Source organism: Somniosus microcephalus, chromosome 10 (genome assembly GCF_052327205.1).
Source record: "Somniosus microcephalus isolate GS21.2 chromosome 10, FLI_Smic_1.0, whole genome shotgun sequence".
Taxonomy (NCBI): Eukaryota; Metazoa; Chordata; class Chondrichthyes; order Squaliformes; family Somniosidae; genus Somniosus; species Somniosus microcephalus.
Genome location: NC_140996.1, coordinates 63,031,582 through 63,045,446, shown reverse-complemented (window position 1 = coordinate 63,045,446; position 13,865 = coordinate 63,031,582). Strand labels below are relative to the sequence as shown.

Genomic DNA, 13,865 nt, shown 5'->3' with positions numbered 1-13,865 from the left:
ATTTCTAAGTGTAGTACCCAGGGCTCAAAAATCCACGAGCTGAAATCCTGGTGGTTGTCCTGGGACCAGCTCCTACACCACCATCCCCAATACCCACCATTGCTGACCTTGCTGGATGGAGTTTGCGGGGAACATAATTTGTATAATCAAAAGTAATTCTGTTTGGTTTCGTCTTGAAAGATTTTTTTTAAACTGTTGAATATTTCTTTCATAACTGTAATAACAGCTTTTTATTTTTGTTCCAAAATTTGAAAATGTTACAAAATGTACTTATAATTTTGGCTTGTTTTTTTCTTTTAGGAAATAATAAGAGTTGCGCAGCCTATTATGTTAGGAAAAATTATTGATTATTTTGAAAACTACAGTCCAGATGATACAGAGGCTTACAAAGTTGCCTTTGGCTATGCTGCTGGGATATCGCTTTGTACGCTATTTTTGGCAATTCTACATCATCTATATTTCTTTCATGTACAAAGGACTGGGATGAAACTAAGAGTAGCAATGTGCCATATGATTTACAGAAAGGTAAGAATTTTACTGTTTGTTGATAATCGGCATTGTTTTGGAGGTGTAAAGCTTAGAACCGTTGAATTTTTGATCTATACATATCATAAGGATAGAACTACAGTACTTCACAAAGAAAATAAGATACTTGCCTCCTATAATGAATTACTTTTGAAATGTAGGCCGCAAATTTAATAGTGCTCGGGGTGGGTTTGGCGGTGGGTCCGCTGTCAAAATAGCAAAGATTGACCGGGTAGGAAACCCGCTGTCGACCTGCCTCACGTGAGCCTCCCAGGTGTCGGGTCTGTCAGCGGAGAACTGACCCGACGCCAAGCGGCGGGGGATACAATTCAGATTGTTAAATGGCTTGTTGAGAGCCAATTTAAGACTATTTTGAGGCTTACTTGTAATTTTACCTTCTCCCCCATGGGTTACCCACTGTTCGGGGAATACGCCAGCTCAACCTGGTGTGTTTTGAGTCTGCTCTGATGTTTGTGAAAAGCTGACAGCTGCAGAAGTGGTGTCAAGGGTGCCATGTTGCAGATGGTGAGTTTCAGAGCGCAGGAAATGTTGGTTACTGCATTTTTAATGCATATAGAAATTTATTTAACTTACAAGTTTTTAGATCCAACTGTATGTCCAGGGCCACCTCATTGGGAGAACCTCTCACCATTGACAGATTGCTTCTGTCATCTTACCTGCAGCTGCCATCCATTACAGCAATATCTGAGCCAATTAAACAATCAGACCTTAGTCCTCTGAATCCTTCCATGATCAGCCCCAACACCAACATCACCAGGCACACCAACATCACCAACCTTCTCCGCCATCACCTGATGCTGCACTGGACACAGGGCATCACCCCTGACAACATTGCTGCCCGGGAGGCCAGCGATGGCAGAACCATGGCCAGATTTTCTTCACTTGACGACGCTGTAAACCGTGGCTGCCACATGATGCGCCAGGTTGACACCATCCCACACCAGCACCGTGAAGCATCCCTTTAATGTCCGAGCTATTTCATGCACACTCATCACTATAGTGGGGGGGGGGGGGGGAAGTTATGTCTGAACATTCACTGGAACTCAGTAAGACACTTCTCAAGGTGCGCTCAGATCTGTCCAATAAGGGGCTCTTTTGGGAAAAAAAGATTTCACTGTATGACAACACATGACCAGAAACTTCACATGGACATTGTCTTGAGTGCCCACCCTTGTATGTTGTTAGTTGGTATGCTTGCAGTAGGATGAGGGTGAGTGTGAGGGGTGACTAGTGAGATGGGGAAGTGATAAAGTAGATAGAGAGGGTTGGGTGGAGGTGCAAGGTAAGTTGGTGTGAGTAAGGATGTGCAGGAGAAGGGTATGGAAGGCAGAATGATGGGGATGTGTTGAGTGGCACAGCAGGGTGAGTTTGAGTGTGGCTTTGCAGTAACATTTTGTGATCCACTGAGATCATTGAAAGGTTTGCGCCACTGCAGCCAGGGACCCCTGATGACATCCTTGCTTTTGCCCTCCCGTGCAATGTGCAACCAGGCTGCGTTGGTGTCCTGGGGAGGTCTCTTCTGCCCTTGGAAGGGATGAGAACCTCCCTACGTGCTGTGACTCCCTCCATAAGCATCTGGAGGGTGTCACTTGAGAACCTGGGTGCAAGCGTTTACCTTTGTGCAGTGGTTGTCAGTGTTTGCAGCACCTCAATGCTGTCAAACGCTGACCGAACAACTGTCAAACTCCATGTGGACGTGGTCCCTTTAAGGAAGCCGGCTGATGACACGTCATCAAATGACGTCATCAGACCCGCTTCCTGTTAATTGGCCAGGAAGCCAATTTGTTCATCCCTGTTTGGCATAAAAATAAAACAAAAAAGGTGACTCAACTGTGGCTAACAAGGGAAATTAGGGATAGCATAAGATCCAAGGAGAGGACATATAAATTGGCCAGAAAAAGCAGTAAACCTGAGGATTGGGAGCAGTTTAGGATTCAGCAAATGAGGACAAAGGGATTAATTAAGAGGGGGAAAATAGAGTATGAAAGTAAGCTTGCAAGCAACATAAAAACTGACTGTAAAAGCTTCTATAGATATGTGAAGAGAAAAAGATTGGTGAAGTCAAGCGTAGGTCCCTTGCAGTCAGAGTCAGGGGAATTTATATAAACCTTTACTGTACTGGTTCTTTTTGCTCAGTTTAGTCTTGGAGGCAGACTATTGTTTTTGTTCATTTTTAAAGTGTTAATCTCATGTACAAAGAATTTGGAAGTACAGTACTCACATTTTCTGATGTGCTTAAATTCCTGGATTCTGAAATATATTGAGTATGAGGGAGAGACATTAAAATTGCAAGTATAAGGTAGTGAAAATCCACAGCCATTCTGGCATACTCTACATAACTCAACTCCCCTCTCTAGATTTCAATCCAGAATGTCTGTTCACTTGTGAACAAGGCTGTTCTGTCCTCCTCACGACTATGATTCGACAGACAGCTAAACCCTCATCACCAAACAGGAGGCGTTGTTCCTTTTAATCCAGTTTAATGACACAGGGTGAAACTACAAGAGAGCAAGAAATTACAACATCAAATAAGGCCTATTGGTCTTACAATCACGATCTGAATACACAAAATAAACCTAGGATAGTAGAACGAAACGTTACCACTATAACTCAACGGTTCTATTACAATTTGAGGTAAATCTGATACAATAATCAAAGGTCTAACACATGAATGCCAGGAGAAAGACTAATAGCCAGCCACATGGAAACTCCACAAAGTGCAATATTTTAACTCATCTGGCCACAAATATCAAGAAATGGTGACATAGATCAAACATAAAGACATCTGATAAAAGGCTACTTACAGACAATGCCAGTCAAAGGGGGAAACTAAGAAGGATGGCGTTAGATACTGTATACCTCACCAGCCATGAATTGTGGGCTCCCTCGTGGTTGTGTTTTACTTTCGCTTTCTCATGTCACATGACATAAATCAACAATAAGGAGGTAAGTAGTAAAACCACTAGGGGGAGACAAAACACAATACTAATATAATACAACACAACACAGCACGGTGGCATAGTGGTTAGCACTGTTGCCTCACAGCGCCAGGGACCCGGGTTCGAATCCGGCCTCGGGCGACTGTCTGTGTGGAGTTTGCACATTCTCCCCGTGTTTGCGTGGGTTTCCTCCGGGTGCTCCGGTTTCCTCCCACAGTCCAAAGATGTGCGGGTTAGGGTGATTGGCTATGATAAATTGACCCTTAGTGTTAGGGGGATTAAATACGTGGGGTTACGGGGATAGGGTGGGATATGTGTTGGTGTAGGGGTTACGGGGATCAGGTGGGACATGTGTCGGTGCAGGCTCGATGGGCCGAAATGGCCTCTATCTGCACTGTGGGGTTTCTGTGATTCTGTAAAGGTCTCATAGGGGACATAACAAAGGCCATTGATATCCAAAACCTTATTGTATTGATATCCTGACTTTGACTGAAATTTGGCTCATGGGTGACGACATCTTGCCCCTTGCTGAAGCCTCCCCACCTAGATATACTTTCCACCTGTTTTGCCCAAACTGCTGTGATGGCAGTGCGGCCCATATCACCAAGGCTCATGCTAATCTATTCCTCTGGCACCTTCTCATCCTTCAAGGACCTCACCTTGTTGCAGCCCTCTTGCCTGTTCTTTAAAATCCTTGTTGTCTACTACATCCACAAGCCCCAATCGAGTTTCTCTCCAAAATATCCCACTCCTTTCCTCCCCCAGCCTCTGCACTGAGCCACTACTCATCCTTGTATGATTTCAATCTCCGCATCTCCGGTCCTCTTGTCCTCCCTTCTCTAAATTCATTGCCTTCCTGTAGTCTCAGCTCTATCTCACCACCACCTCTCTTGATCCCTTCACTGCCTGATTTGTCACAGCTGCTTGTCCAACATCCAGTACTGGATGAATAGAAATTTCCTCCAACTAAATATTGGGTAGACTGAAGCCATTGTCTTTGATCCCCACCACACACTCCGCTATCACTCTCTGTGGCAACTGTCTAAAGCTGAGCTAGACCATTTGCAACCTTGGTGTTGTGTTTGACCCCGAGATGAGCTTTCGACCACATATCAGCTCCATCACCAAGACTGCCTACTTGCACCTCCATAACATCGCGTGACTCCAACCCTGCCTCAGAGCATCTGTTGTTGAAACCCTTATCCATGCCTTTGTTACCTCTAGACTTGACTATTCCAATGCTCTCCTGGATGTCCTACCATCCTCCACCCAACATAAACTTGGTCTCCTCCAAAACTCTGCTGCCTGTGTCCTAACTCGCACCAGTCCCATTCACCCATCACCCCTGTGCTTGCTGTCTTACATTGGCTCCCGTTCGGCAATGCCTCAATTTTAAAATTCTCATCCTTGTTTTCAAATCCCGCCATAGCCCCGCCCTTCCCTATCTCTGTTACCTCCTTCAGCCCTACAAGTCTTCAGGATCTCCGTGCTTCTTCAGTTCTGGCATCTTGCATGTCCCTGATTTTATTTGCTCAACCATTGGTGGCTGTGCTTTCAGCTGCCTAGGCCCTGAACTCTGGAATTCCCCCTATAAACCTCTCTACCTCTCTCTCCTTGTTTAAGATGCTCCTTAAAGCTTTTGGTCATCTGCCCTGATATCTCCTCCTGTGGCTCGGGCGTCAAATTTTGATTGATAATGCTCTTGTGAAGCGCCTTGGGACGTTTTGCTACGCTAAAGGCGCGAAATACATCCAAGTTGTTGTCTCTTTAAAAACTCTCCTAAAACTCTCCACATTCACAGCCACCCCTAAACCTGCCATCTTCCATAGCCTCGCTACTCCCCTGGTTTTGATCACTGACACGGTCAACCCTGACCCCTTCCTCACCACCCACCTCCCCCAATTCTCCCTAAGACACTTATAACAGCCTATTGAAACTCCCAACTGCCTAGGCTTCGGCCCTCTATTTGTCGTGACACTTCTGCAGCCTTTAATTTGTTCAACCACTCCCTCACCTCCACCTTTGATGTCCCTGTTCCCAGCAAAACCTTTACTCTCTCACCCTGGCCTATACGCCTGTTGTGGCCCCTATCTTCACACCCTCAAGTTCAAGGGGCACAGCTGAGCCAATCTAGCAGTTTAGCCATTCATCCTCAGATCTGGCTGGGCCACATTAGGCCTCACTCACCCTCTGCCAAAACTGCCCACTACTCCAGGAACATCCTCGAGAGCAAAGTTAACCTCCACATTTTTTTCTCCACTACCAGCTGTCTCGATAAACCTATCTTGACTGCCTCCTCCACCCTTCAACAACAAGTGCGAGGAGCTCATGGACTTCTTTGTCACTATGATTAATATCATCTGTTTAGCTGTCCACCTCCCTCCGCCGCGCCCCCCCCCCCCGCGTCCACCAAGCCCAGGCTACCCACTTGCACATCACTACATTTATTGATATTTATAATGGCACCTCTGCCTGTTGCGGCCCTGTTCCCCCATTGTATCTAGATTTGCCAGGATTTCTGTTTTTCTCATCTGAGGTCCTAAGGTCCAATCCACACCATAGCTTTAATCCTTATCTCTCTTTAGTTTCTTCCCAATGCCCTCTTCAAGCTTCTCTCAACCCCAAAACCCCATTTCCACTGAACTTCTGATCATCTGACTTCCCTTCCTGGCCCCCATTATTAATATGGTTTCCTCTTCTCTGGTACTGTCCACCTCCCATTCAAAACCGCTGTTATCACCCTCTTCCTCTAAAAGACCACCCCCATCCCCCAACTCCGTTCTTGCAAACTACCACCCCATCTCCAATTACCCTTTCCTTTCCAAAGTCTTTGAATGTCTTGTCTCAAATCTGTGCCCATCTTTCCCACAACTCCATGCTTTAATCTCTCCAGTCTACCACAGCACCAAAATGGCCCTAACCAAAATCACCAACGATATTCTACCATCGTGACTGGGGCATTATCCCTCCCCAATCACCCAGACCTCGCTGCAGCTGTCGACAAGGTTGACCAGGCTGCCTTTCTCCAACATATCACCTCTGCTACCCAACTCCGTGAGACTGAGGTTGGCTTCACTGTTGCCTGTCCAATCCTATCCAGAGCATCTCCAGCAATGGCCGCACCTTACAAGCTTCTTATTTTGTTTGTCCTTATGTTTAGGGAAATAACTTTATTGCTAGTTCTAACTTTGAGCAGAGACAAGAACCACAGAAACTGGTATCAAGATTCGGTAACACTTTATTTGATGCCGAACAGCAATAAGCAGATCTAAATAATACTCACAATTGGAAAATACGGTTCAGAACGCAATTTGACCAGACGTTGTTCTGGAGGAGAGCCCGGGAGTGTCTACTGAAGCGATTCTTCCTTGTCTTCATGTTGCTTCTCCTGAAGATAGCACAGTTCGTTCTTTTTATATAGTTTTGAGGCTTAGTCTTATGGCATCCGATTACCATAAAACGGGTCTCCTCTGTTGTTTTTTTTGTTCATGACAAAGTTGTGACCTTTCCTGTTTTATGTCTGTTTTATGTTTTTTTTTAGCAGCAGACAAAGGTCTGTGGTTTATGGTTAATTGGCAAAATGAACAGTTTACAGGCTGGGCTCTTTTCATTAGCCAGAGTCAAACCAAAACGCTCCTGTATCTTGCGCCCTGCACTGTTGCCTCCTGATCTATCCTTTGCCCTTCCTGTTCCTCATCAACATGCTGCTCATTGGCGACATTATCCGCAAACATGGAGCCAGCTTTCTCGTGTGCTGATTATGCCCAGCTCTACCTCTCCATCTCTCTACACCCCTCCACAGACTCTGCTATCAGACTGTTGTCCAACATCCAGTCTTGGGTGAGCTGCACCAGTTAAAACATTGGGAAGACCAAATCCGTCATTCTGAGCTTCTGCACAAACTCCGTACCCTTGACGTCGATTCAGCCCCTCTCTTCAATCACTTGACTCCGGCTGAACCAGACGGTTTGCAACCTCTGCATCCTATTCGGTCCTGAGCTGACCTCTTATCCTATCCATCACCATGACCTCTTAACATTGCCCTCCTTCACCCTTATCTCAAGTCCATTAACATTCATAATATTTCCTCCTTTAGCTTAGCATGCATCTTTTGATTACACCTCTGTGAAGCACTTTGGTCTACATTCAAGGCACTACTGTATATAAATGCAAGTTGTTGCTGCTGTGTTGGAACGTTAGCGGAATCTACCGGAATGACTAGAAGCTAGGCCAGGAGCTGGTTACACTAGTTACTAGCCTTGTGCTGCACCATCCTGTTGGACGTGGAAACTCGATCTGTTCCATAAATGGTCATCCTCGTAAGGAGTGTTGGGGTGATCTTGCATCAGGAGTTTCTGTGTCCCGGCCCTTCAGAGCATCCTGAATTATGGATACCTCCTTGACCTATGGGGCCACAATGTTCCTTCTACTTTTTTTTTGGCTCATAGGGCCCATTTAGCGAGCTGCGCAGGCCATTCAAAATTTCGCGCATGTGCAGTTTTTCTATTTAAAAGCCGGCTCACCGTCTGCGCGCGACCTCCAGGGCGCTGCATGGCCATGCAGCTTAAAGGGAACATTGCCCCCAGCTAAGAAAAAATTCTTTTTAAATTAAGGGGCCTGCAGGGGCGGTTCTGTGTTGTTTCTAATGGGCCTGGCACTTCTCTTTCCCTTCCCCAGCTCGGACACCTATGCCAGTCTTTAGATGCTCTAGATATACCCTCAGCGGCGTGGGCACCTATCATTTGCACACAAATAAGGGAACCTCCTGCTCACCCTGGCAAGTTTTCCAGGGTGGATGGTGGAGGTTCCTGGCAGGCTCAATCCTGGTGTAAGTGGCAGTATTGCTGGCCTGTAGATTGCTGGGGCCACTGTGTTTAAGTATGACTTTTCTTGTGTTGGTTAATCCATGGAAATGTTTCTGTTGCTGCTAGATTTGCATAAAAGCATGATGGTACCTGAAATGTTTGTACTTTATCCACCTGATCTTGGAGCAGTATGACTGATTCTCTCCTTTTGAACTTGAATTGTACTTGGACAAAGCATTCTGAGCTGTGAAGTGCTGGTGATTACAAGTCCAAACCCTAGTGGCAATGGTGGTGGGAGAAATTTCAGCATGCAAATCATGACTGTGATACAAGAAGCTGATTGACACAATATTTAAAGCATATTCATCCGAGTGTAATTCCCCCTCGCTCCATAATTTAATGATCCACGTACACTGTATAAGCCTAGCAGGAACACTGCACTTCTTGTGATGATTATGTTAGCAGAAAAACTAAAGAAAATGTTTATATTACTTTAACTGCATTTATCTTTTTGTTGAAAGTGACACCGTCAAGATCTATCGCCCTTTTACATTCAATGGGTAGAAAATCTAGCCCCTGGTGCTTGTTTGGGTTTAATGGTGTATTTAATAGTGTATATTTTGGAAATATTTACATTCTGCCTATTGTTCCTGCTTTTAATAAAGGCCCTCCTTGTGTAACTTTTTATTTTACAAGTCATAATGTTGCTACTGACTAATCAACGCTGATATTTATTTGTACCTGCAACAGTGGAAATTTTCTAATCTGACGGATGTTGATAACCTGCACCCATAACAATTGTGTGCTGCCAACAAACCTCTTCTGGAAGAATCCACCTGAGCTTGAAGATAGAAACCTCCATATGCCAAATTTGTATTTGAAATTATATTTTTCAAAGCTTTTAATTGATAAAAGCTCAAGTTCAAAGATTTATACAGGTAAATTTTACAAGGTGATGTTTGTGGAGCCTTGCCTTGTAAAAGTTACCATACAATACTTATAGGAAGGGACTTTAATCTCTCTCTTGTGCACTCATGTGAAACACAGTCTGATTCCTTTCGATGTCGTGCATGGGAGTAAGCCTTGCAACTATGTATGAAACCAAGATAAGTACTTCCTACTGACATTAAAGGAACAAGTAGTGAATGCAAATTTTAAAAAAAACCTTGTTACTTTCAAACTACTTATTGACAATTTAGAATAATAACTTTGTATTCTGTATATTTCAGGCACTTTGTCTCAACAACGTTGCACTGACAAAAACAACCACAGGTCAGATAGTAAACCTGTTAACCAATGATGTAAACAAGTTTGATCAGGTACTAAGTACTGTATGTGATTATGGGGCAGGGGGGGTGGGGGAGAATGTCACAATACATAATATTTATTTTGTTTCCTCCTTGTAAGTGCAACCAACCTTCCTGGTTTAAAAAGATTAAGATTTGAACAAAATTGCCATAATGAAAGTTTTGTATGAAGGAAAATTATTAAAATAAATAATGAACTGTGTTCCTCAACAGTATGAGTCATAAACATTGTAAAACATCAAGTCGTGGTTCAGCTGGGACGGTGCCAATTGAATATTGCAAAGACTGAGTCTGTCGTATTGTTGCATTCTACAAAACCATAACTCATTCTAGGGTAATACAGTAATCATGGGGGACGTTAATCTACATATAGACTGGGTAAACCAAATTTGCAGTAATAGTGTGGAGGACGAATTCATGGAATGTATGCAAGATAGTTTTCTAGATCAGTATGTTGAGGAACCAACTAGGGAACAGGCTATTTTAGATCTAGCATTTGCAATGAGAAAGGTTAATTAATAACCTTACAGTGAAGAGGCCTTCAGGGAAGAGTGACCATAATATGATAGAATTTTATATTGAGTTTGAAAATGATTTATTTAATCCGAAACTAGTGTCTTAAATCTAAACAAAGCAAACTACTTAAGTATGAGGGGCAAGTTGGCTAAGCTAGATTGGGGAAGCAATGGCTAGCATTTAAAGAATTAATACATCATTTACAACAAATATACATTCCTTTAAGGCACAAAAACCCCACAAGAAAAGTGGTTCAACCGTGGCTAACAAGAGTAGTTAAAGATAGTATTAGATCAAAGGAAGAGGCTTATAATGTTGCCAAAAAGTGTAGCAAGCCTGAGGATTGGGAGGATTTTAGACTTCAGCAAAGGCGGTCCAAGAAATTGATAAAGGGAAAATAGAATATGAGAGTAAACTAGCAAGAGACATAAAAACAGACTGTAAAAGCTTCTATAGGTATGTAAAAAGGAAAAGATTAGTGAAAGTAAATGTGGGTCCCTTACAGACTGAGACAGGAGAAGTTATAATGGGGAATAAGGAAATGGCAGAGAAATTAAACAAATACTTTGGGGGGCGATTTTGCCGGGGGTCGGGTTCCGGACTGCTGACAAAATCAAAAAGATTGGCAGCGGGTTCCGAACCCGCTTCCAACCCGCCTCCAATCAATCTTTCCGGGAGTCGATTTGCGCAGGGACCCGACTCGTAGTGGCAGGAAGAGGATTATAGCCACTTAATTGCTTGTTAACAGGCAGTTAAGAGGCTTTTTCCAATTTTAACACTTCTACTGCGGGCTTCTCGACATCGGGAAACCCCGCCAGGGTAAGTGTGGCATGCTGTGGGTCTACTGTAATGTTTGTGTATAGATGACAGCTGCAGAAGTGGTGTGAAGGATCCAATGGGACACTGGTGAGTTGCAGAGGTAAGAAAATGTTGGGAAAGTTATTTTTAATGTGTTTAGAATTTTCTGTACGTGACAAGCTTTGAAGTGTTTGTGCAGTCCTACCTCATTGGGAGAACCTCTCATCAGTGACGGATTGTTTTTGTAACCTCACCTGCAGCTGCCATCTGTTTTAGCCTAAGGATAGAGTCACTGGAGACCCTGGATGCAAGGGCTCACCTTTGTACAGTGAATCTCAGTGTTTGCAGCACCTCAATGCTGTCAAACACTGAAAAAAATCACCTGTCAAAAAGAAATGGTGGTGGCCCCTTTAAGAAAACCGGCAGATGACGCGTCATTAACTGACGTCATCTGACACCGGCTTTCTCTTAATTGGCCGGCAAGCCCGCAGGGCGGGCTTAACAAGGCCAATTGACGCAGAATAGCGTCTGTGCAACGGACGTTGCTGGGGGCGGGACTAGAACCCGAAAGGCAGCAGTCCCACCCCCAACGCGCCTCTTCAGGCAAGATCCCGACCTTTGTGTCTGTCTTCACGGAAGAAGACGCAAAAAACTTCACGGAAATAGTGGGGAATCAAGGGTCGAGCTTCTCTAGTCTCTCCACATAACTGAAGTCCCTCATCCCTGGTACCATTCTAGTGAATCTCCTCTGCACCCTCTCCAAGACCTTGACATCCATCCTAAAGTGTGGTGCCCAGAATTGGACACAGCACTTCACCTAAGGTCGAGCCTGTGATTTATAAACATTTAGCATAACTTCCTTGCCTTTGTTCTTTATGCCTCTATAAAGCCAAGGATCCCGTATATTTTTAATAAAAAGCTTTATCAACATGTCCTGCCACCTTCAAAGATGTGTGCATGTCAACTCTCTGTTCCTGCACCCCTTTAAAATTGCACCACTTAGTTTATATTACCTCTCCTTGAAACATAAAAACAGACTGTAAAAGCTTCTGTAGGTATGTAAAAAGAAAAAGATTAGCGAAAGTAAACGTGGGTCCCTTACAGGCAAAGACAGGAGATGCCTGTGCGTGAATTCTTTTAACGTGGGGTGGCCGTTGCACACCAGCTACCGCACGGGCTTGACAGAGCAAGGTCTTGGTCCAATAGCAAGTGGATCCAAGACGATTGGAGACCAGGCTCTGCTACAACGGCCTAGCACACACACACAAACATAATGCTACTGTCCTCCTCCCTCCTTCCCTCCCGCAGGTCCTCTCTGCCTGGGTTTCATAGGCTGCAGTGTGGTCCTCCTGACCCCGCTGCTGGTCCACGCTGCGCCAACCTGGGCCTCGACATACAAGCCGTGATCCTGACCAATGGATCCACCACAGACCCAATTCACGTACGGACTGGGGTCAAGCAAGGCTGTGTCATCGCACCAGCGCTTTTCTCAATCTTCCTGGCTGCAATGCTCCACCTCACCCTCAGTAAGCTCCCCGCTGGAGCGGAGCTAATCTACAGAACAAACGGGAAACTTTCAACCTCCGTCACCTCCAGTCCAGATCCAAGGTCGTCCCATCCTCTGTCATCGAATTACAGTATGCAGACGACACTTGCATCTGCGCACACTCTGAGGCCGAACTCCAAACCATTGTCAACACCTTCACCTAAGCGTACGAGAGCATGGGCCTTACACTAAACATCCGTAAGACAAAGGTCCTCTACCAATCTGCCCCCGCAGTACTGCTCCGTGATTATCAAAATCCATGACGAGGCCTTTGACAAAGTGGACCACTTTCCATACCTCGGGAGCCTACGGTCAACAAGGGCAGATGTTGATGACGAAGTCCAACATCGCCTTCAGTGTGCCAGTTCAACCTTCACTCGCCTGAGGAAGAGAGTATTTGAAGACCAGGACCTCAAACCAAGCACCAAGCTCATGGTCTACAGAGCAGTCGTGATACCCGCTCTCCTCTATGCTTCAGAGACATGGATTATGTACAGCAGGCACCTCAGAGCACTGGGGAGGTACCACCAATGCTGCCTCCGCAAGATCTTGCAAATCCATTGGCAGGATAGGCGCACCAACGGCAGTGTTCTCGCTCAGGCCAACATCCCCAGCATCGAAGCTTTGACCACTCTTGATCAGCTTCGATGGACGGGCCACATTGTCTGCATGCCCGATACGAGACTCCCAAAACAAGCGCTCTACTCGGAGCTCCGACGCGGCAGAGAGCCCCAAGTGGGCAGAGGATACGCTTTAAGGACACCCTCAAAGCCTCCTTGAAAAAGTGCAACATCCCCACCGACACGTGGGAATCCCTGGCCCAAGACCGCACAAAGTGGAGGAGAAGCATCCGGGAAGGCGCTGAACACCTCGAGTCTCTTCGCCGGGAGCAAATGGAAGCCAAGCGCAAACAGTGGAAGGAGCGCACGTCAACCCAAGCGCCCCACCCACCCGCCCCTTCAACCACCATCTGCCCCACCTGTGACAGAGACTGTGGGCTCGATTTTGTCATTGGGGCAGGCTGGGGGCGTGTCAGCCGCTTTTCATGTTATCCACCCGACTCCACTTTGATGTGGGGGGGAAAAATTTGATTTTCACCTAATTGGCCAATTGATTCCCAGTGTGTGGGAAGCCCTGGCCCAATTAGTCTTTCCATCCTGAAAGTCGCCTCCGATGACATCATCAATGCTGCTGGATTTAAGGCCTGCAAGCAGCCTTGCTTCTTCTGGAGACTGCAAACTTCATGCCCATTGCTGTAAGCCCTTATTTCAGCCACGATGTCCAGCAGCAGGCCAAAGTCTGCTCCATGCTTTGATGAAGCCGCCCTGCAAGCTCTGGTGGAGGGAGCCAGATCCAATAAGGAGGTGCTCTTCCCTTCCTCTGGGAGGAAGAAGCCTCCTCAGCAGAC

At 45.5% G+C, this 13,865-nt stretch overlaps 1 protein-coding gene across 1 annotated transcript in view; it reads left to right on the top strand.

Moving 5' to 3' along the window:
• The window catches only part of abcc4 (ATP binding cassette subfamily C member 4 (PEL blood group)), a 516,746-nt gene that overhangs the window by 48,212 nt on the left and 454,669 nt on the right, over positions 1–13,865 (top strand). The window contains exons 4-5 of the mRNA XM_085999895.1: positions 301–525; positions 9,520–9,609. Coding sequence (XP_085856021.1) covers positions 301–525; positions 9,520–9,609 — 315 coding nt within the window. The remainder of the gene's footprint in view (positions 1–300; positions 526–9,519; positions 9,610–13,865) is intronic.